General features: G+C 34.6%; 1 protein-coding gene across 5 annotated transcripts in view; it reads left to right on the forward strand.

Moving 5' to 3' along the window:
- Diaph3 (diaphanous related formin 3) overlaps nt 1-23,346 on the forward strand; it is a 492,745-nt gene that overhangs the window by 266,522 nt on the left and 202,877 nt on the right. For 3 of the 5 annotated variants that reach the window (XR_012436212.1, XM_074043284.1, XM_074043285.1), the window contains 2 exons: nt 12,946-13,185; nt 14,470-14,529. Coding sequence is in view for 4 of the 5 variants with exons in the window: in XM_074043284.1 (XP_073899385.1) it covers nt 12,946-13,185; nt 14,470-14,529 (300 nt within the window). In the remaining variant the exon portion in view is untranslated. The remainder of the gene's footprint in view (nt 1-12,945; nt 13,186-14,469; nt 14,530-23,346) is intronic. The other 2 variants (XM_074043286.1, XM_074043287.1) reach the window with 1 other exon arrangement.

The raw sequence follows: 23,346 nt of genomic DNA on the forward strand, positions 1-23,346 counted from the left end.
ATAGGAAGGTGTTAGTATAATGAAGGGGAAATGAAAGAACTACTAAGATAGTAATAGGCAGAGTTCATAGGGTCATTCTCTATAAAATGTTATCCTATAACTACTGTGGGGTAATTCTAGATCATTCTCTGGAGAAATTATAGTACAGGGAATTTGAGTTCCAGATGCTTTTTAAATTGTGGGCATTACTGATGCTCTAGGAGTTATGAGCACTCTATCAAGATCAAATTAGCTCTATGCTCAGGTCTTACTTGCCATGTGATTTGAAGGTGTCATTTAACCTGGGAGAAATGCTGTTCCACTACTTTTTCAATTTTTTAATTAGGGTATATTTGTTGTACATGGGAGATTCATTGTGACAATTCCTAATAGGCTTATATTGTTCATTGGTTAGATCACCCCACCTTCTCTCCCCCTCAACCCCTCAACTCCCTCCCCACCCCACTTAAAGCAATTGCAAGGGGTTTCTATGTTCTATTTCACATAAGTATTTGAAGTCCATCCATGTATACCCTCACCTTAATCTCCTTCAGTCACCGTCCCGCTCCCACAAGTACCACCCCAACACTGTTCCTATTTTACAGTCCTGTCTTATTATTAATATTTAAGTTGGTCACCCCCTATTTTCAACAGCTTTCAGTACATATCAGTATATACATTGAAAGGTATACCTTTATAGATGTTATGTATTATGATATTGTTGATGCTCTATCATTCTCTTTTTCTTTCCCTACCGCCCCAAGTTCCAGAGTAGTTCCACTATTATGAACATTCTACAGATGAGTTTGTATATGATCATGTTTGTTTTTCTTGATATGTTTATCTTTTTGATCTATCTTCCACATATGAGAAAAAACATGTGGCCTTTGACTTCTGAGCCTGCCTTACTTCAATTAACATAACGTCCTCCAGTTGTATCCATTTCCTGTCCAACCACATGGCATTATTCCTTATGGCTGAGTAAACTCCATTGTGCATGTATATCACATTTTCTTGATCTGTTCATCAGCTGTAGGGCATCTGGGTTGTTTCCATGGCTTGGCTATTGTGAATAGTGCTATGATGAACATCAGTGTACAGGTGTCTCAATTGTATCCTGTCTTACGTTCCTTTGGTTAGATGCCCAGGAGCAGTATCACTGGGCCTTATGACAGTTCTATCTTTAGATTTTTGAGGAATCTCCATACTGCTTTCTATAATGGTTGTACTAATTTGCATTCCTACCAACAGTGTATAAGAGTTCCTATTTCACCACATCTTCTTCAGCATTTGTTGTTGTTATTGCCCTTGAATATGGCCATTCTAACTGGGGTGAGATGGAATCTCTTTTATTTTTAAAAATTTTTTATTCATATATGCATACAATGTTTGGGTCATTTCTCCTCCTTTCCCACGCCTTCCCTTACCCTCCCGCCCCCTCCCTCTCCCTCCTGCCCCCTCGAAACCCTGCAGAAACTATTTTGCCCTATCTCTAATTTTATTGAAGAGAGAGTCTAATCAATAATAGGAAGGAACAAGGGTTTTTGCTAGTTGAGATAAGGATAGCTATACAGGGAGTTGACTTGCATTGATTTACTGTGCATGTGTGTTACCTTCTAGGTTAATTCTTATTGATCTAACCTTTGCTCTAGTTCCTGGTCCCCTTCTCCTATTGGCCTCAGTTGCTTTAACGTATCTGCTTTAGTTTCTCTGCATTGAGGGCAGCGAATGCTATCTAGCTTTTTAGGTATCTTACCTATCCTCATACCTCCCTTGTGTGCTCTCGCTTTATCATGTGATCAAAGTCCAATCCCCTTGTTGTTTTTGCCCTTGATCTAATGTCTGCATATGAGGGAGAACATATGATTTTTGGTCTTTTGGGCCAGGCTAACCTCACTCAGAATGGTGTTCTCCAATTCCATCCATTTACCAGCAAATGAATGATAACATTTCATTCTTCTTCATGGCTGCATAAAATTCCATTGTGTATAGATACCACATTTTCTTGATCCATTCATCAGTAGTGGGGCATCTTGACTGTTTCCATAACTTGGCTATTGTGAATAGTGCCACAATAAATATGGGTGTGCAGGTGCCTCTGGAGTAAGCTGTGTCACAATCTTTTGGGTATATCCCCAAGAGTGGTATTGCTGGATCATATGGTAGATCAATGTTTAGATTTTTAAGTAACCTCCAAATTTTTTTCCAGAGTGGTTGTACTAGTTTACATTCCTACCAGCAGTGTAAGAGGGTTCCCTTTTCCCCGCATCCTCGCCAACACCTGTTGTTAGTGGTGTTGCTAATGATGCTATTCTAACAGGTGTGAGGTAGAATCATAGTGTGGTTTTAGTTTGTATTTCCTTTATTGCTAGAGATGGTGAGCATTTTTTCATGTGTTTTTGGCTGTTTGAATTTCTTCTTTTGAGAAATTTCTGTTTAGTTCACTTGCCCATTTCTTTACTGGTTCATTAATTTTGGGCAAATTTAGTTTTTTAAGTTCCCTATATATTTTGGTTATCAGTCCTTTGTCTGATGTGTAGCTGGCAAATATTTTCTCCCACTCTGTGGGTGTTCTTTTCAGTTTAGAGACCATTTATTTTGTTGAGCAGAAGCTTTTTAGTTTTATGAGGTCCCATTTATCTATGCTATCTCTTAGTTGCTGTGCTGCTGGGGTTCCATTGAGAAAGTTCTTACCTATACCTATTAATTCCAGAGTATTTCCTACTCTTTCCTGTATCAACTATAGAGTTTGGGGTCTGATATTAAGATCCTTGATCCATTTTGAGTTAATATTGGTATAGGGTGATGTACATGGATCTAGTTTCTGTGTTTTGCAGACTGCTAACCAGTTTTCCCATCACTTTTTGTTGAAGAGGCTGTCCTTTCTCCATTGTATATTTTTAGTGCCTTGGTCAAAGACAAGTTGGTTATAGTTGTGTGGCTTCATATCTGGGTCCTCTATTCTGTTCCACTGGTCTTCATGTCTGTTTTTGTGCCAGTACCATGGTGTTTTTATTGTTATTGCTTTGTAATATAGTTTGAAGTCGGGTATCGTGATACCTCCAGCATTGTTCTTTTGACTGAGTATTGTCTTGGCTATTCACGGCCCCTTATGTTTCCATATAAATTTAATGGTAGATTTTTCGATCTCTTTCTGAATGTCATTGGAATTTTGATGGGAATTGCATTAAGCATGTAGATTGCTTTTGGGAGTATCGACATTTTTACTATGTTGATTCTACCAATCCATGAGCATGGGAGATTACGCCACTTTCTATAGTCCTCCTCAATTTCTTTCTTCAGAAGTGTATAGTTTTCCTTGTAGAGGTCTTTCACATCCTTTGTTAGGTTTACACCTAGGTATTTGATTTTTTTTGAGGCTATTGTACATGGAATTGTTTTCATATATTCTTTCTCAGTTTGTTCATTGTTAATGTATAGAAATGCTAATGAGTTTATATCCTGCTACCTTGCTATAGCTATTGATGGTGTCTAGCTTTTGAGTAGAGTTTTTTTGGATCTTTAAGGTATAGGATCATGTCATCTGCAAATAGGGATATTTTGACAGTTTATTTACCTATTTGTATTCCTTTTATTCCTTCTTCTTGCCTAATTTCTCGTCCTAGGAATTCCAGTACTGTGTTTAATAGGGGTGGAGATAGTGGGCATCCTTGTCTAGTTCCTGATTTTAGAGGGAATGGTTTCAGTTTTTCTCCGTTAAGTATAATGTTGGCTGTAGGTTTGTCATATATAGCTTTTATAATGTTGTGGTACTTTCCTTCTATTCCTAGTTTTCTTAGAGTTTTTATCATGAAATGGTGTTGGATCTTATCAAAGGCTTTTTCTGCATCTGTTGAGATGATCAAGTGGTTTTCGTCTTTGCTTCTGTTAATGTGGTTTATTATGTTTATTGATTTTCGTATGTTGAACCACCCCTGCATTCCTGGGATGAAGCCTACTTGGTGAATAATCTTTTTGATGTGTTGTTGGATTCGGTTTGCCATTATTTTATTGAGGATTTTTGCATCAATGTTCATTAAAGATATTGGCCTATAGTTCTCCTTTTTGGAGGTGTCTTTGCCTGGTTTTGGGATAAGTGTAATACTGGCTTCATAAAATGTGTTCGGCAGTTATCCTTCCCTTTCTATTTCGTGGAACAGTTTAGGGAGGGTTGGTGTCAGTTCTTCGTTAAAGGTCTGATAGAATTCAGCAGAGGATCCATCACATCCTGGCCTTTTCTTTTTGGGGAGACTTGATTGCTGCTTCAATTTCACTTTGTGTTTTAGATCTATTCAGTTTATTAATATCCTCTTGGTTCAGTTTTGGATGATCATATATGTATCTAGAAATCTGTCCATTTCTTTAAGATTTTTGAATTTATTTGAATATGGGTTCTCAAAGTAGTCTCTGATGATTTCCTGGACTTCCATGGTGTTGGTTGTTTTCTCCCCTTTTGCATTCCTCATTCTACTAATTTGGGTTTTTTTCTCTCCTCATTTTAGTCAGGTTTGCCAGGAGTCTGAAACTTTTTGTTTCATTAATTCTTTGTATGGTTTTTTTGGTTTCTATTTCATTGATTTCAGCTCTTATTTTTATTATTTTTCTCCTTCTATTTGTTTTGGGATTTACTTGTTCTTGTTTTTCTAGGAGTTTGAGATGTATCATTAGGTCATTGATTTGGGATCTTTCAGTCTTTTTAATATATGCACTCATGGCTATAAACTTTCCTCTCAGGACTGCCTTTGCTGTGTCTCATAGGTTCCAGTAGGTTGTGTTTTCATTTTCACTGACTTCCTGGAACTTTTTAATTTCCTCTTTTATTTCATCAATGACCCATTGCTCATTAAGCAACGAGTTATTCAGTTTTCAGCTGTTTGCATGTTTTTTGTCTTTTCTTTTATTGTTGAGTTCTCATTTTATTGCATTGTGACCAGATAGAATGCATAGTATAATTTCTATTTTCTTATATTTGCTGAGGCTTGCTTTGTGCCCTAGGATATGATCTATTTTGGAGAAGGTTCCATGGGCTGCTGAGATGAATGTACATTGTATATTAGTTGGATGAAATGTTCTGTAGATATCAAGTAGGTCCATCTGATGTATTGTATATTTGAGATCTAGGATTTCTTTATTGATTTTTTTTGTTTGAATGACCTATCTATTGATGATAATGGGGTGTTAAAGTCTCCCCCAACCACTGTGTTGGAGTTAATATATGCTTTTAGGTCCTTCAGTGTATGTTTGATGAAATTGGGTGCATTGACATTGGGTGCATATAGGTTGATAATTGTTATTTCATTTTCGTCTATTTCCCCTTTTATTAGTATGGAATGTCCTTCTTTATCTCGTTTGATCAATGTAGGTTTGATGTCTACTTTATCAGAAATAAGTATTGCTACTCCTGCCTGTTTTCAGGGGCCACTGGCTTAGTAAATCTTCCAGCCTTTCATCCTAAGCTTATGCTTATTTCTGTTGGTGAGATGGGTCTCTTATAAGCAACAAATTGATCGATCTTCCTTTTTAATACATTTTGTCAAATGGTGCCTTTTAATGGAGAATTAAGTCCATTAACGTTAAGTATTAGTATTGATAGGTATATGGTGATTCCTGTCATTTAGTTGTGTTTCTGCATCTCTTTTATAGCCACCGATGTTGAACATTTCTTCATGTGTTTGCTGGCCTTTTGTACCTCTTCCTTTGAGAATGCCCTATTTAATTCATGTGCCTACTTTTTCATTGGGATGTTTATTCTTTGGGGGTTGAGCTTTTTAAGTTCTCTGTATATTCTGGATATTAGTCCTTTATCAGATGAATAACTGGGAGAAATTTTTCTCCCAGTCTGTGGCAGTCTTTTGAGTGTAGTGACTTTCTTTTGCTATGCAGAAGCTTTTTAGTTTGCAGTCCCATTTGTTTATTCTTTCTCTTAGATTTTGAGCCTTTTGAGTTCTGCTTAGGAAGTCATTCCCTATGCCTATCTGTTTGAGTGTATTTCCTACTACTTCCTGTAGTTGTTTCAAAGTTTCAGGTGTTATGTTAAGGTCTTTGACCAACTTTGAGTTGATTTGATACCAGGTGCGAGGCAGAGATCTAATTTGTCTTCTACATGTGGATATCCAGTTTTCCCAGCAACATTTGTTGAAGAGGCTGTCTTTTCTTCATCATATGTTTTGGGCTCCTTTGTCAAAGATCAATCAGCTGTACTTGTATTGGTTTATGTCTGTGTTTTCTATTCCAGTCCATTGGCCTTCCTGTCTGTATTTTTGCCAATACCATATTGTTTTTATTGCTATGGCTCTGTAGTATAGTTTGAAGTCAGGTAATGTGATACCTCCAGCATTAGACTTTTTACTCAGAATTGCTTTGGCTATTCAAGGTATTTTGTGTTTCCATTTGTATTTTAGGACTGCTTTTCTATTTCTGTGAAGAATGTCATTGAAATTTTGATAGGAATTATGTTGAATATGTTGACTGCTTTTTATAGTATGAACATTTTACAGTGTCGATTCTACCAATCCATGAACATGGGAGATCCTTCCATCTTCTGATGTCATCTTTGATTACTTTTTTCAGTGGTTTATAGTTTTCATTGTAAAGGTGTTTGGTATACTTGTTAAATTTATTCCAATGCACTTTATTATTTTTGAGGCCATTGTGAATAGGATTATTTCCCTGATTTCTTTCTCAATCTGTTCATTGTTGGTATATAGAAAGACTACCGATTTCCATATGTTAATTTTGTATCTTGCTCCTTTGCCTAAAGAATTTATGATTTCTTATTCTTTTTTGGTTGAGTTTTTAGGGTCTTTTAGGTATAGGATCATGTCATCTGCAAATGGGGATAGTTTGACTTCTTCCTTCCCTATTTGAATCCCTCTTATTTCTTGGTCTTGCCCTAGTGATCTGTTTAGGAATTCCAAAACTATATTGAATAGTAGCAGGGAAAGTGGGCATCCCTGTCTCCTTCCTGGCTTTAATGGTAATGGTTTCGGTTCTATATTTAATATAATATATGGCTATTGGTTTGTCATATATAGCTTTTATTATGTTGAGGAACATTCCTTTACTTGTTGTTTCTTCAGAGCTTTAATCATGAAAGGGTGTTGGATTTTGTGAAAAGCTTTTTCTGTATCTATTGAGAGGATTTTGTGGGTTTTGTCCTTGTTTCTGTTCATATTCTGTATTACATATAGGTAGACAGATGGTTCTGTATATGTTGAACCATCTTTGCATCCCTGGAATGAAACTGACTTGGTCATGGTATATGATCTCTTTGACATGTTGTTGAATTTTGTTTGCCAGTATTTTGTTGAGAATGTTTACATATATATTCATTAAAGATATTGGTCTATAATTCTCTTTTTTTTTAATTGCATCTTTATTGGGTTTTGGAATGAGTGTAATGTTGGCTTCATAGAATGCTTTTGGTACTATTCCTTCCCTTTGTTTTTCCTTGAAAAGTTTGAGGAGAATTGGTTCTTTAAAGATTTGGTAAAATGTGGCCATGAGTCCATCAGGTCTGGGCTCTTATTTGTAGGAGAGGCTATTTATTACTGTTTCAGTCTCTTTGCTTGTAATAGGTCTATTTAGGTGGTTAATATCTCTTGGTTCAATTTTGATTGGTTATCTAGAAATTTATCCATTTTATCTTGATTTTCCAGTTTGCTTGAATATAAGTTTTCAAAGTATTCGCTAGTGATCTTCTGTATTTTGTTAGTGTTCATGGTAATGTCTCCCTTTTCATCTTTGATTTTATTAATTTGAGTTTTTTCCCTCCTCTATTTTGTCAGGTTCTCTAAGGGTTTGTCAAGTGATTTTTTGTATAGTTTTTTTTTTTGGTCTTGAGCTTTAGGTTTGGTTTGTTCTTATTTCTTTAGAGGCTTACGGTACATTATTAGGTTGTTTGTTTGAGAAGTTTTTTTTAATGTAGGTGCTGATAGATATAAACTTTCCTCTTAGTCTTGCCATTGCTCTCTTCCACAGAGTCTGGTAGATTGTGTTTTCATTTTCATAGATTCTAGGAACTTTTTGTTTTCTTCCCATATGTCCTCAGTCACCCATTAGTCATTTAGCAGTGTGTTGTTCAGTCTCAGTTTGTTTGGATACTTACTGTGGTTTCTTGTTTTGTTGAGATCTAGTTTTATTCCATTGTGATCTGCTATAATACAGATGGTTATTTCAATTTTCTTGAATTTTTGGTTTGCGTTGTGTCCTAAACTATCTATTTTGGAGAAAATTCCATGATCTGTAGAAAAGAATGTGTATTGCATGGTGGTTGAGTGAAATACACTGTCCATTCAGTCTAACATGTGCCGTAGCTCTGAAGTTTCTTGTTGATCTTTTGCTTGGATGACCTATCTATTCATGACAATGGGGTATTCAGGTCCCCCACTATCACTGTGTTACGGTCCATATAACTGTGCTGTTAGGTCCTTTAGTGTTTTTATATTGTAATTGGGTGCTCCTGTATTTGGTGCTCAATATCAATCCCTTCAGCTTCTTATTCTCAAGATATTGAATTCTATCCCCTGTTCCACATAGGGAAAGAAGGCTTAGCTACTTACGCTGTCACAGTTATTGAACTGCAGCCTTGAAGTTACAGTAATCCCTGATGAAGATCGGTTACTTCTACTGTTACAGTATGTTCAGTTTTCAATTGGAGCAAAGATGAATCTCCACGGTCCTGGAAGGCTAAAGGTAGCAGGAGTTGTGGTCGGACAGAGACAGAGGGAAACGTGTAGTGGGTAATGAGGTGAAAAGTTTATGGAGTAGGAGCAGTTAGTGGCTGAGCTAATATAATGCACTAATAGGTGGACTATAATGGATAGAAGAGATCAAGTAGGTAATAAAATAGGAGAGAAATGGGGGGAGACTATTGGCGAAAGTTGAGCAGACAGACCAACAGATACAAGCTACACAGAACAAAAAACAAAAAGAAAAAAAATGCTAGGAATCCCTTTATCTATTGGGATTATTGGTATTGAATGAGGATTGTGGGAGGGTAGACAAAGAGAAAGGAAGTTGATAGCTAGGGAGTTGTTCTGGTGGTTGACAGGTAGAAAATATGAATTGGGCAAGGTGGTAGAAAGGGGAGGAGAAAAGAGGTTTAGGGTTATAAATTTAAAGGTGTTTCACTTGCGGTCTTGTGATGCTTGCAGTGAGAGGGGAGGAAAGGAGGGAGTTCAAAAGAGGAAATTTGGGAACCAGAGGGCAAAATCGATGTTCCTTGTAGGTCTTCTGCTGGAGGTCACATGAACTCAATTGGAGCTCTCCACTGGTTGCTGTGGGAGTTGTTCTGCTCCAGGGTGTAGGGGGGATGCATGCCCTCCATGGAAGTTCACCACTGGGTCCAGGGAGGGGTTTTGTTTTCGTTCATAGCAAGATGTGGCTTCACTTCTGCTCCCTGGGTCCCTGCAGCTCTCCTCAGCAGATTGCCCACTTGGTGCCTTTGTTGATTGGGCACTGACCTTCTCCATGTGGTTCATGTGCTGAAGGTTTTACCTGTTAGAGCCCCACTCTGGGAGATGGCATTTGGCTCCCTCATTGGCTCTGGTGCTCAGCTCCAGCGCTCATGGGAAGTGCCTGTTCCATTGTTCTTTTAGAAGGTATTTACAAAGTGTAAGTGTAGAGTATTAAGTCAAGACTGAAGCTAGTAATTCTTCAATCAGTAGCTTCCTGTTAGAAAGTTAAATGAGTAGTTAGTTTTATGATGACTTCAGGAAGAATGGCAAACATAATGTTCATGCCCTGAAATTTCTTTAGAGATCAGCATGCATACATCTGCATAGTAGGCTGGGGGGAGCAGACCCTCAAGTTTTGAATGACATGGAGATATCTTCTATTTTAAAAAAGAAATTGCAAGGACAACGAAATTCAATGTTAAGCATAGTTGGGGTAAAAGTGTGAGACTGATTCTTTTCCCCCTATTCAGTAGGAGCTAAAATTAAAATTATATGTGACCATAATGAGATTATGAGAGGTTACATCTTCCTGGCAACCTTTTGTACTTTTTACCAGTCAAGATAAAGGGAAATAAATTTTCTTCCTCTTTTTTTTTTAATACAACTTTCTGTTGCCATTCAGAATATTATTTGAGTGTCTGTTTCTGTATTCAGTTTAGTCTTAGGCAGTCAAGTCAGAGTTGTAGTTTTCTTAGCAAGATAACAGAATGCAAATCCCCGGTGTTGATAGCATATGTGAACTGGTAAAGTTGAGACATTTTCCAAGTTTATGTATATTATTTTCCCCACCTTTTAACCTTCATTTAATTCCATCTGAGGAAACAAACTTTGATTTAAATAATGAGGTAAATTCATACCCCAGTACCACCAAAAAAAAAAAAAAAATAATGAGGTAAAGAACCCTTCTATTATTACCATAGATCACAGGATTTAGGTCATGGAAAATCATTTTATGGGACCATCAAAGCAATAGAGACAGGCATGAGTTCCAGGTGACCGCTGAAGTTCTATTTCAGCTTAGTAATTTTGTTGAAAACACAGTTATTTAGTGGCAGTCAAAATGCTAATTTATCTAAAATTGGAAGTAAGAACAACATGAAAAGGACATGTAATAAAAAAACAATTCTATTCAAAGTTGTTTTCGTAAGTTACCTTTGCCGACTTTGCTTTGTCAGGGTTTTTCTGGACTTATAGCACTTTGTTCTACATTACATCATGGACTTTATCTTTTCAAGGTACCTGTCCCTAGTGCTAGATAGACTCATTACTCATACAAATCTGGGTTATATTTTTCTAGGAAAATTAATTACATTACTTTGGCTACATACGTATGGTTAGCTTGTCAGCAGGAAATCATTAACATATTTTTGGTGGTATAATACAGGCATCTAAGCAGCCTTTTTTTTCTCCTTTCTGTGCATGAAAAAATGCATTAATATTTGTTAGAATTAATGGATTTTGTACTACAAATGTATGCCATGGGATATACGAGAATTCCTTCTCATGTTTATTGCAAAGTGCAAAATGCCTGACTATGTAATCTTGCACAAGGGCACCAACTGAAAAAAGAGATGGCAAGTGCTCACTGTACACCTTTTGAATGGCCATCTTGCATATACTATTGTAAGTGCCCTTTTGTGTGTAGAAATTCTAAAGCACCTATCTATTAAGTGTAGTAGACCATGCATGTTGCTATGTATTAGGGATAGCTGCTGTTTGCAATGTTCATGGATAAAACCAAAGCACATGGAAGTGGTTACATTTTGAAGCATATTTTAAGACAAATCAAATGACTGTGGGAGAACTAATCACTGCTTAACCCTATTTTGTGTGCTAGAGACCTGAAAGGATTGATTCATATTCAATAAGAATTGTCTTCTAGTACTGTCAGTCTTTGCCTTTCTACAATTTTATATTGTTTAAACTTTATAGAACATTTAATTTTTTAAATGTCTTTGTTGAGTTTACAGTCTTACAGAAGAATGAAATGCTAAGCAGCAGAATTTGAAGTTATTCTTTGAAGTCAACAAATTTGAAGATAATGCTTTAAATTACCTTATAGAGTGAACTTCTTATTAATTACATCATTAGAGCTCTGAGGAATTGCTTATATGCAGATAAACATATAACATGTCATGTATCAGAAAATACTAGGTCTAAATTAGATACTGCTAATGAAACTTTTCACTCATTGTGAAGATTTGGTGTCTCTGAAAATAGTCCTTCAGAGGTGTCTACTGAGAGTTCTTTATTGCTCAGGTTTTTTAGCTGAGCCTTGTAATATTGGCGTCCACTAAGCTTTTGTGTATTCTATTGTGGCTTTTTTTTTCTTTTGAAGTTCTAGGTGTTGAACCCAGAGCTTTGTGCATGGTAAGCAGGCACTCTACCACTGATCTACACCTTAGCCCTATTCAGTTTTAAATAATAATTTTTATATTTGTTTTATCTATATTTTGTCACATTCTGTCTCTTGAGCAGTCATGATTTTCATTATATTTTTTATCCTACATTTAGCATTGCATTAGCTTTTTCTTTGGCATCTGTGACAAAGGGAAATTGTCTATTTTCACCCTGCTTTATTTGGTCACTATTTTTTCACTGCCTTTGCCTTTACTGTTACTGACCCTCCAGTGTGACTTAAGTTTAAATCACTAAATTCACTAAGCTCTTTTCAGTCAAGGAATTCATAACTAGCCTAAATGTTGTAGGTTTCTAGTCTACAAATAAGTGGTTGTTCTCCTCATGTGTTTTGATAGAAGAGGGGAAGTGAGCTGAAAGGTAAGGGTTTGCTCTTTTTATTACCTCCACTCCCCCACATTCCCAAGGAGAAATCTAGAGCTCCAGATAGGGTTAACATGGCATGTGATAGACTGGTGGCTTTGCAGCACTTCTGTCTGCTGCTATGCCTGTGTTTCCTAACTCTGATTCTGCTAATTTAGTATGTGTCAGGAGTCATTCTACTCTCTGTGTTTCTGAAGAAAGTCAATTTAGTACAAATTGGGACCTATTTACTCTCCCTCTATCTAACACATACTGTTAGTCAGCAGGGCTTCTGAGGACAGCAATTGCTATTTGAAGCAAATAAACCCTATTGAGACCTTTCTGAATATGTTTTAAACATGACCTAGTATATTTCAGTATTGAACAAAGATTTTTTTAAAGTATTGGTATGAATGCTTTATAATTTGTTGCTTATGTATCCTGTTAGGTTTTTACAATTCCATTTTTCAAAAAAATATGTTTACACATTATTTAATTAAAGTTCACTGTTTCATTAAAGCTTTCTTTTCATTTCACATCTAAATTGTTAATTTTGTTTTTGAGGGATGACTCTGGATTCCTTACAAAAATAAGCAGAGCTTTTCTCTCTTCCTGCCATCAGTTTCAGGGGACATATTGCTTCTTCCGTACTGTCATACCAATAAATCATCCCAGATTACTTGCAGCCGTACAGTACTAAAGTATACCATGCATTTTAAAGGAAATCTGCTATTTTCTTTTCAATCAGATGAGCAATGTGAAGAGACTACGGCCACGGCTCAGTGCTATTCTCTTTAAGCTGCAGTTTGAAGAGCAGGTGAACAACATCAAACCTGACATCATGGCTGTCAGTACTGCCTGCGAAGAGATAAAGAAGAGCAAAAGCTTTAGCAAGTTGCTGGAACTTGTATTGCTAATGGGAAACTATATGAATGCTGGCTCCCGGAATGCTCAAACCTTCGGATTTAACCTTAGTTCTCTCTGTAAAGTGAGTTTGTTTTTTTTTCAAACACGTATTTGCCTGAACACTTGCTCTTAAATGTCAGTCCTGATTACATTATTTAAATATTTTATTTTGATGAGCTCATTATCAAGAACTTGAACTGAACCATGAACTCAAAACCCAGAGTGAACTGAGCTAATTTACTCAACCTCTGAACTAAATCCAAATATTAATTTTCTCTGATCTGCAAATCCAACTGAAGGATTTTGTTTAATAACAAAATTATATCGTAAAGCTCTGCTTTCTCAAACCAATGAAGTGGAACAACAAAAATATTATTTAAACTATATTTATTTAGTTCAGGTATCTGCATATGATATATATTGAATAAATCTTAGGATTACCTAAATTATTACTGCTAAGTATTTAGTCTCTGAATTGCTTTTTACAACACTAAAAGGAGAGCAAAAGAAGACTGCTTTATAAATGAAAGGGGAATAATTTTTTTGGGAAAAAAATTACTTCAAGTGTCATCGATGAGTTTAAATGATTTCTAATTATAATTTTAGAGGATTTGAAAACTGAGTAAGTTCAGAGTTTTTTCTCCTATATGCTTCCATTTTTTTAGAATTTCCTTCCAACAAATGTATTCAGTGTTTTATGCAACAAGGCTGTTTCCTGAGGCGTGAGCCACAATAATAGTGCCTTATTGATCTGCTAATAACAAATTCTTCTCAGTTGCACCTCACAAGAAAAGTTTTCTCTTGTTCTTGACCTATGATATCTGCAGTCTCTGATTAAGGAATTTGATTATTGCTATTGCCAGTTAGGTTGGTGAGGTAAGAAACAAGTTCAACTTTAGCTCTGGGTTACTGAATAGTTATTCCTTTGGTGTTTGCATGAATTTTCTCACACAGTTTCTTTGACCTAAGCCTTCATTGTTAGTAGTGTAAGCTTTTCCTCTCTACAATTTATATCTTCTTATTTTCCTGTCTTGGTTGCCCCAGACTTCTGCATTAGCTTAAGATCCTTCTTAAGGGTGACACAATTCCTGAAATATATACTGGAGAATCCTCATCCATTGAGTACTTAACTCGGTAAAATCGTGTGGTAGATGCTTTAATCATATTATCTTGTTAATGTAGGTGATTATTTACCTGGCTTATGTGGATCTCATATTTTCTACTTGTAAATCATTAATTATGATAAGCTCTTAAGTGGAACTATATGCAAAATGTTATGACAACAGGGTTATCTATCTTTTTCTCTACGAAATATCTATTCATCTTTTAGTATCCACCTCAAGTTTCTATTCTTCTTTGGACACAGAGAAAAAGGCATTCAAAGCAGGAGAAAGAAGATTGCATAGGGGCTTATGATGTGGCATGTGTGAGTATCATGAGTGGTCCAGTACCTTTGACTCTTACATGGGACAGGGAGGGGGCAGAAATAGGACTGGGATAAGAAACTGGTGCAAATGGTGAAGAGGCTTGAATACCATCTCTAGTGGTGGAAATTGTATATGTTAGTACTATAAAACAAGTAATATGACAAGATGCTTTGTAGGAAGATAATTTTATCTAAAAAGTATAAGAAGGTTAAATTGCACTCTCAAGTATTACTACCATTAAGAATATATGACTATTTAAGTTTAATTAAAATTTAGTCTTTTAGTCATACTTGTCAGTTTCCAAGTTCTCAGTGTCCATACATGTTGGCCACATAGATACAGCCCATTTCCAGCACTGCAGAAAGTTCTATTGGTCAACTCTGGGTTAGAGGATTATGGTAGGGTTATATGGAGAAAGGGCTACACACACACAGAAAGAGAGAGAGAGAGAGAGAGAGAGAGAGAAGAGAGAGAGAGATGGACAGGGTAGTGGTAGGGAAGTTGAGTTAGAGGGTTATACTGAGTGACCAGCTAATATGAAGTATGGAAACTAGAAGAGTGAGAGGAAAACAGAAAAAAGATAAGAAAGATGGTGTGGGAGGTGAAGAAGAAGTGAGGCATAAAAGATAATTTTCTTGTTGCTAGCTTAGCTAACTGGTGGCTGATATCGTTACTGACATGTGTGAGGTGGTTGCTCAAGAGGGAATGAGTTCAGCATATGTTGTTCTCCTCTCGTTTACCTTCACCTCTTAAAGGACATCTGGTTTAAGATGCCTTATTCAATTATTTAGCAAATATTTGCATGTCTACTATATAATAGTCACTGTCTTTGAGATGTCAAGGTAAGGCAGTGACAGTGGTATTTGATGTTGAATGATAGAGGGGGATGGATGGAAGTGTATAACTTCAACAACATCTGGGGAACTGTCATGATGTAGTGATGAGAGGCTGGATAAAGAGGCAAGGGAGACTGCCAAGTTCAGAATTTCTCTGAGAAAGAAAGCAAAACAAGGTGAACAGTAAGTTATGGGAGAAGTTAAAAGATACACCAGCAGATCTACTGGGGTTTGTTTCCTAGCACAAAGTGTCTGTTCCACTCTAGGTTTTGAACATCTCAGAAATATAGTTAACTCACCAAAAGTTTGCTGCGAGCCCTGCTTCATGCCTGTTAACAGAGACTAGGTCTGATTAATGAAGTGGAGAGCTTAAAACAATGCTTGATACATAATAAATACTCAATAAATAGCTGCTGAATGAATTTATTGCAATAGATACTGTTTATTGTGTCATATTTGTTTTGTAGTTGAAAAATAGACATACTTTCCATTGAGATACAATTACAGATACCTAGCAATTTTAACATCTTGTACAGATGCAATACATGCTGTTATTATTTTACTGCAGTTACTCTGCAAACCAGTTAATCTGTCTCCAGATAAAGAGTCGACTGTATTTTCATGCAATTATATTGGGTATTTTGATCATCTCTCTTAGGAGCCTTCTGTTGTGCTAGGCACAAAATAAATACTACAACTTCATATTTTTATTAGCCTACATGTCAACGTGAAAGCATATATTAAGCAAGATGATATCTCATCATGTTTGTTATCAGAAGTAGCAGCTTGATCTTTGACAATTTTGATTGAATTTTTCATACCAAATATAAAGCATTTGGTTTGTTGATAACCCCACACACAATAATTCCATATGAATTTGACAACAGAAAGTCTGGGAATTATTTTAATCTGATAAACCATGCTGAGTAATTATATGACATTAAACATTTCATATCAAAACCCCTTACTTTTAAATATCCTTTGCAAGTTAAGCTTCAGTTTGAAAACATGCATGACAATTTATATTAAATTATTACTGCATACTTTAGAAATAAATATATGAATCTTGAATTGCATTTACATTTTAGTTGAATTTTAGAGCTATCTTAGGTATTTATATTCATTTATAATCAGGATTACTAACTATAATACCTCTAAATTTAGAGAGAGGAGGATTATTTACTTTCCTGTATCCCAATGTGTACAGTATTGCAAATAAATACAAAATAAACTATGAAATACAAGGTAAACACAAGCTTGAATATTTAATAAGATATGAATAAAAATTAAAGTTGATGTATAGGTATGGGACTTTCTGGTGGTGAAAGCTTGGTGCAAATATTTTCATGAAACTTTTCATAAGCTAAAGTAGTGTTTTTCTCTCACTAGCTAAAGGCAAACTTGTTAAAATACTTTGCTAGTGGATCTTTATAAAAGGCAAATGTAGTATTGAGCAGTGTTCTTATAGAGAACTCTGAACATACCAGTTTCCTGTGGCTCTTTCTTCATCAGCCATTCTCCTCTTCCCTCTCCTCTACTCTCCTCAGAACACATATTCAGGGCCTTTTGAAGGCTAGGTGCTTACTTACTCATGGCAAGATACAAGTGTACATTTCATTGACAGTAATGCTATTCCTTATTTAGGTGAAATGCTATAAAGTACCTTGCTTTCTGATAGCTTGACTTTTTAAAAGGATAAAACTTCATAAATAAATGGAGGACTGTTTGTCACTCAGGAAATTCTCTAAAGCTATTTTGCTGGACTTCAGATGAAAATTGGACTATAGGCATTGAGATTTTATACGAAAATGCACACACAGTCTATAAATTCATATATGCTTATGTTTTATAAAATATAAATCCATATCCTTAGAAATCCAGTTAGGCACTGATAGAGACTTGTCTGACTTTCAAAATGCCTATTTTTCTCGTGAAAACACCTACTTGAAAACAAGGCTGTATCTGGTTATTATTGAAGCTGGTTCTTCAAGAGAACCTAGGGTCAAGATTTTTTTCCCCAATACATCAGCATTCTAACTAAAGAATGAATTGACCTAGCCACCAAAGTTCATCATATTATAGTATATGAGTTAATTTTGACTTTGGAAATTGGACCAGATATTATAAAACTGCACACAGTGGTAATAGCTTGTGTTTAATAATATTTCCTAATATCTAATGAGATGTGTGATTTCTAAATAACAGATCATCCTGATCAGTATGAGAGGATAACATAATTTTTTGTTCTAGGTGATAAGTTTTCTTCCTACATTAGAATAATAGCTATAAATTTTGAAACATACCAAGTATAGTAACTAATTTTTATTAGCATTTATGCTGTTATTATTTGGGAAAATTGCAAAAAAAATAGCTATTGACTCCACTTTATCCATATTATCATTTGTAGGAAGCTTTCTGTTGTATCTGGCAGTATTAGTAAGTTCATCTCAAAACTGAAGTCATCAAAAGATACATGGTAATGGGGCTGTGAGATTTGAGAATTAGTGTAAATACAGAGAAGGATGGTGGGAAAGATTTATTTATATCTAAGTTCTTTTTTCTAGTAAAGAATTTTCTATATAATCTTCTGGATATTTATCAGCACAAGCTATTCAAAGTAACTTTACTGCAGTTGTGATGGGAATGATTTTAAAAGATAATATTGAATTTCCATTTTGTAAAAAAGTATCTCCACCCAGGTGATTTTAATGCTCAGTCTAAACTAAAATTTATTTTATTTGTCCTACTCTTCTTATGTCATTCATAATTAAAAAAATTTCCTGATGGGTCATCTGGACCCAACTAACCAACAAATATAAAGAAATGTAAATGAACCAATACAAAAACAAAAACAAACCATGAACAATTTAAGGATGAATGATGTATTTTCAAAAACTTTTTCTTTGCTACTTTTTTTTTTTTTTGCTACTTTTCTTTCATGCAAATCTAAACACTGTTCTGTAAAGAAAACTTTGAAGATGGGTGAATCTCAGACACACAGTGGAACTGAAATAGGTGGAAGGCCAGCATCCTGAGTCATTTGCCAGCACCTATTTTATCCTGAGATAGAATACCTCTGCTTATCACTGGTGGTTTATGTTTTGCAAAATATTATAATTTGGGGGAAATTTTGATTTTCATGTATTACTCGACTCTGAAGTTATTTTAAAGGAAGAAGTCTCCCAAACAAATCCATTGTTCCATCTGCATTCAGTGTGTGTTTTGGAGGGATTTTCATTTTTTATCATATTGGCAAAATTATACCAATACATTTTGGCACCAGTTGAGAGTAAAGCAGTCATGGGCCAAAAACATGCAAATAACAAATGGCATTCTTTTTTAACATACAGCCAATTAAATCACAGAAATCCTGACTTCCAAAACAGCGTGAAATTATTTAGAATGCTTAACCTCCTTTGACTCATTCATTAACAATTTAATCTATAGTGTTTTCTAAGAAAAATTTAATTGGATTTACTAAGTAGTATATTTAATAAATTATTCCCCCATCACCCTTTTGTTTTTCAATTTCTATAATGCATTGTAAATTAGAATTATTCTTTTAATAGAATATAAAAGAGTTGCTTTGTTCAGACATGTGCAGTTCTGCTTGTATGTTGTTATCTCACCTTTCATAATAAGAATTGCTGCTCTGATAAACTCCTTTTCCCCTAAAACTTACCCTGAGAATCCGCTTCAGCACTGCTGCTGTAGATGACCTGTACCCATCAGAGGGAGCTCCCAAGATTAATCTCAACTGCTATCTCTGTATCTTTTTCTTTTACATTTTATAAATGAAAAATAAAAATAGTATACTCCATTACTGATAACCCCAGGAAGGTTGTGGTTTACCTCTCTTTTATCAAAGGTCTTGATTTTTTCTTCCTTTTTGTGATCAGAATCAAAACATGCAACATTAACCAAATAGTAATACTTAATGGCATTTATAAACAGTTGTTCCTGGGGTTCAGGAAAAGAATATGATGACTAAAAGGGTGTGTAGGTGACTTTGAATTATGGATCTTGCATTGAGAAATACATAACAAATTTATTACCATCAATGAAAAATACCACTTGAGATATATTAGGTATGGGTTTTGTTAACATCTTTTAAGGGTAAAGTTTTCAAATCAGACAGAAATATTTAAAATTAATAACTTTTGCCTACATATCCTAATATTTAAAATGAAAATACCATTTGTCGAAATTTGTTGGATGCAGTACAATCTTTGGAGGCAACTTTATAGCATTAAAAACATATTTGGTAAGAAAAGTGATCTAAAACCAATCTTCTTCCTTAGGAAATTAGAAGAAGATGACCAAATGAAATCTGATGTAACAAAGAAATAATATATATTACCGCAACTGTCAATGAAGTTGAGAAACAGAAACAAATGGACAAAACAGAAACAAAACCTTACTCTTAGAAACAACAGTAGCATTGATTAAACTCTAGGGAAGCTAATTAATTTTAAAAAGGAAAATACAGTTTGTCCATATTAGAAGAGAAAGAGTTGTGTTCATTATTGATCCCCATGGATGCTAAAAGGATAATAAAGCAATATTGAAACTCATTTCCTACAAATTTGATAACCTAGATGAAACTGACCAGTTCCTTGAAAGACAAGTATGTCACCCAACTTACATAAAAGAAGTGGATAATCCAAATGGGCCTGCATCAAGTTAACCAATAATTAAACTTTTAAAACATGAAGAACAAGTTCCAGGTCATTTTGCCAGCTATCCTAGCAAACATTTAATTAAAAAAAATTCAATTCTCTACTTTGTGCCTTAGTAAAGAGAAGCACAGTGAGCACTCTAACCCATCCCATGAGGCCAGGCTTGCTCAACATTTGGAAATCAATGTAATCTATCATATCAACAGGCTATGGTATAAAAATCTTATGAATACATGCAGAAAAGGGTTTTGACAAAAATGCTGTAGTTCTTTCAACAAACTAGTAATACAGTTGTACTTCCTCAAGTTGACAGAGAACATCTACAAAAGTCTTTTAGTTAGCATCATACCTAATGATACAGAACAAGATGCTTTCCCCATAAGATCAGCAATAAGACAAAGAGGTTTTCTCTCAACTCTCCTATTCAGCAGTATACTGCAAGTTCTAGCTAATAAAATAAGACAGGAAAAAGGAATTAGAGGTATTTAACTCAGGGCAGAAGACATTAAGTGGTCTTTGGTCATATTTGAAATGATTGTCTATTTTTTTTTAAATTGAAAAAAGCAAACATCCCAGAATAAATAAGTAGTTATCATAAAGTTTCAAGACATGATGACAAAAAAGTCATTTTTTTGGTAGACCAATTGGAATTAGAAGTTAATAACACTATATTATAGTATATTAGTTTCTTAACATCAAAACAGTAAGTATTGATCTAACCAAATGCATATCAGATCTGTATAAGGAATATTTCAATCTTTGTGAAAGAAACCAAAGAAGATCTAATAAAGAAATAGAAAGATACTCCATATTTATGGAAGGGAAGTCTCAATATTTTTAAAATATTATTTGTTCCCAACTTGACTTGTATATTCATCATAGTATCCTAATCAAAATCCTTGAAAGTTATTTTGTGGGAATTAACAAAATGATTACAAAGTTGATATGGAAAAGTAAAAAGACTCAGAGTAGCCCACACTATGCTAGAGAGCAACTAAATTGGTCTTCTGAGTTCAAGACAGTGTGAAACTCTAACAGTCAATTGATTGTTGACAATGGAGCAAAGAATTCACTATAGAAAGTAGTATCTTAAAAAAAAGGCGCACACCTAATCATTTAAATGTAACAACAACAAAAACAATGTAGAGTGTTGACACAGACCCTATGTCTTTCACAAATAGTAACTGAAATTTTTTTGTGGACCTAATATAAAATGTAAAACTATATATCTTACAGAGTTATAACAGTGTAGAAAATCTATCTGACCTTGGGTTTGTATAGATACACAATTTTTAGATCTAGCACTAAAAATATCTATGAATGAAAAGTTTGACAAGCTGGATGTCAATAAAATTTTTGTTTGTGACTAACTGTTAAGAAAATGAAAATATAAGCCCCAGACTGACTAGAAGAAAATCTTTGCAGAAAAATCAAACAAATAAAACTCTTAAAGTTCAACAGTATAAAAACAATGCAGATAAAAAAATGATCAAAAGACATAAAGATATCCTACCTAATTAGAATAAAAATAAGCAATTGAAATGATGCTGAAGGGGTTGAGGATGCTCATTTGGCATTTGACCAAGTTAAAGATGATTGGAAAACAACAGGTATGAAAAATCACTTTTACCTACATGCTATTTCTTAAGACCAGGAGATGAAATTCTCTTGTGAAAAATGCACTACTTGTATAAGAAAGATGTAGCATCATTTTCTTGAAGGATGAGTAGAAACAAAATTCTGTATAGACCTTGTTAAAAAAGAACTCACTCTTAAACTCATGTTTAAGAGTTCAATAGAATTCTTGTCTAATTTACTTGCTTTTTCACAACTGATGACTTTTTGTCTCTCCCATATGTAAGGAGCTCCAGTTTTTGGACTTCATTTTTTTTATGAGGGCTTCTGTGCCACATGAAGCATGTTTTTCCTATGTGAATCTGTTTTGAACCTGTTTAACTCTCTAACCTAGTCAGGTCCTGAAGAGAATGGAGTTGGAGGTTTTCCTGTTCCTACAGTGCTCAGCATCACATCTCCTTAGGAAATTGCTGAACAAAATATCAATGTAACACCACTGTAAACCTATCAGAATGGCTAAATTGCTAGCAGGAGTGCACAATAATATGCCTGCTTTGGAAAATTGAAAGGTTCAAAGGTACATTTACATTTCATAAAGCAGACAATAATCACATTCTTATGTAATTACCCAAATGAGTTGAAAACTTACTTGTACACAAAAATTTGCATACAAATGCTTATTGCAGTTTGATTCATAAGTGCCAAAGACAAAATTAAATATACAGTTTAATTTTTTTGCCTATGGAGAGGGAAGAAAGAAGGAGTGAAGAGGTGGGACACAATTTTTTAGGGTGGATAAACTATTCTGTATAATAGTATGTTATGGTATATACATTATATTATGTATACTATTGCATATATAGTATTACATAGTATAATATATACATATATATGTATATATTCTGATAATATTCTATATAATGATGGGTACATAACATAATCCATTTGTCAAAACAGAATTGTAAAACAGAGTCAGAACTAATGTAAACCAGGGTCCTAGTTAAACAATAGTGTTTGTAACAAATGTACCAGACTGATGCAAAATGTTGCTAGGGCAATTTATGTGTGTGGAGGGAAAGATATATGGGAATTCGCTTTTATGCTTACTTTTTCTATCAAGTTAAAACTGTTCTATGATACTCAAAAAATTAAAGTTAAAAGTTCTTCAATTTAAAGTTAATATTCTTTATCCATTTGAGCTAGTGATACTGTCCAATTTTTAAGCATTTATTTCATATTTTATAGTCATATTTATGAAAAGTACTTACTATTTGATTAAGACATTAGAGCTTTAAAACAACACTTTAGTTTTAAACTTTGGACAATATTAGGTTCCAATGTGTTTTCTAAAGTGAAACCTAAGAGGAATACTTTTATAACTTTGACATATATTACTAAGTTGTTTTCCTAGGGATTTTCCTCATTTGCTTCTGCCTATAGTGGCATTTGAAGTTCTAATCTTATTGCATCCCTGCCATGATTAAGTACTTTTACTATTTTCATGTGGTGGAGAAGGCTTGACATAGTTGGTGAAAAATATCTTACCATTTTTGATACCTTTGATCACCAAAAAGCTTAGCATTTTGCCGTGTATTTGTATTCTAATTGTATTTCTTCCTTCGTGAATTGCTTACTCCAATTTTTTACCATTTGTCTGTTGTGAATGTTTACTAATCTCTAAATATTAAAAGGAATTGACAAATAGTCCTTTTTGTAAAGAGCACTG

The sequence above is a fragment of the Castor canadensis genome, chromosome 10, assembly GCF_047511655.1.
Source record: "Castor canadensis chromosome 10, mCasCan1.hap1v2, whole genome shotgun sequence".
NCBI classification, from domain to species: domain Eukaryota; kingdom Metazoa; phylum Chordata; class Mammalia; order Rodentia; family Castoridae; genus Castor; species Castor canadensis.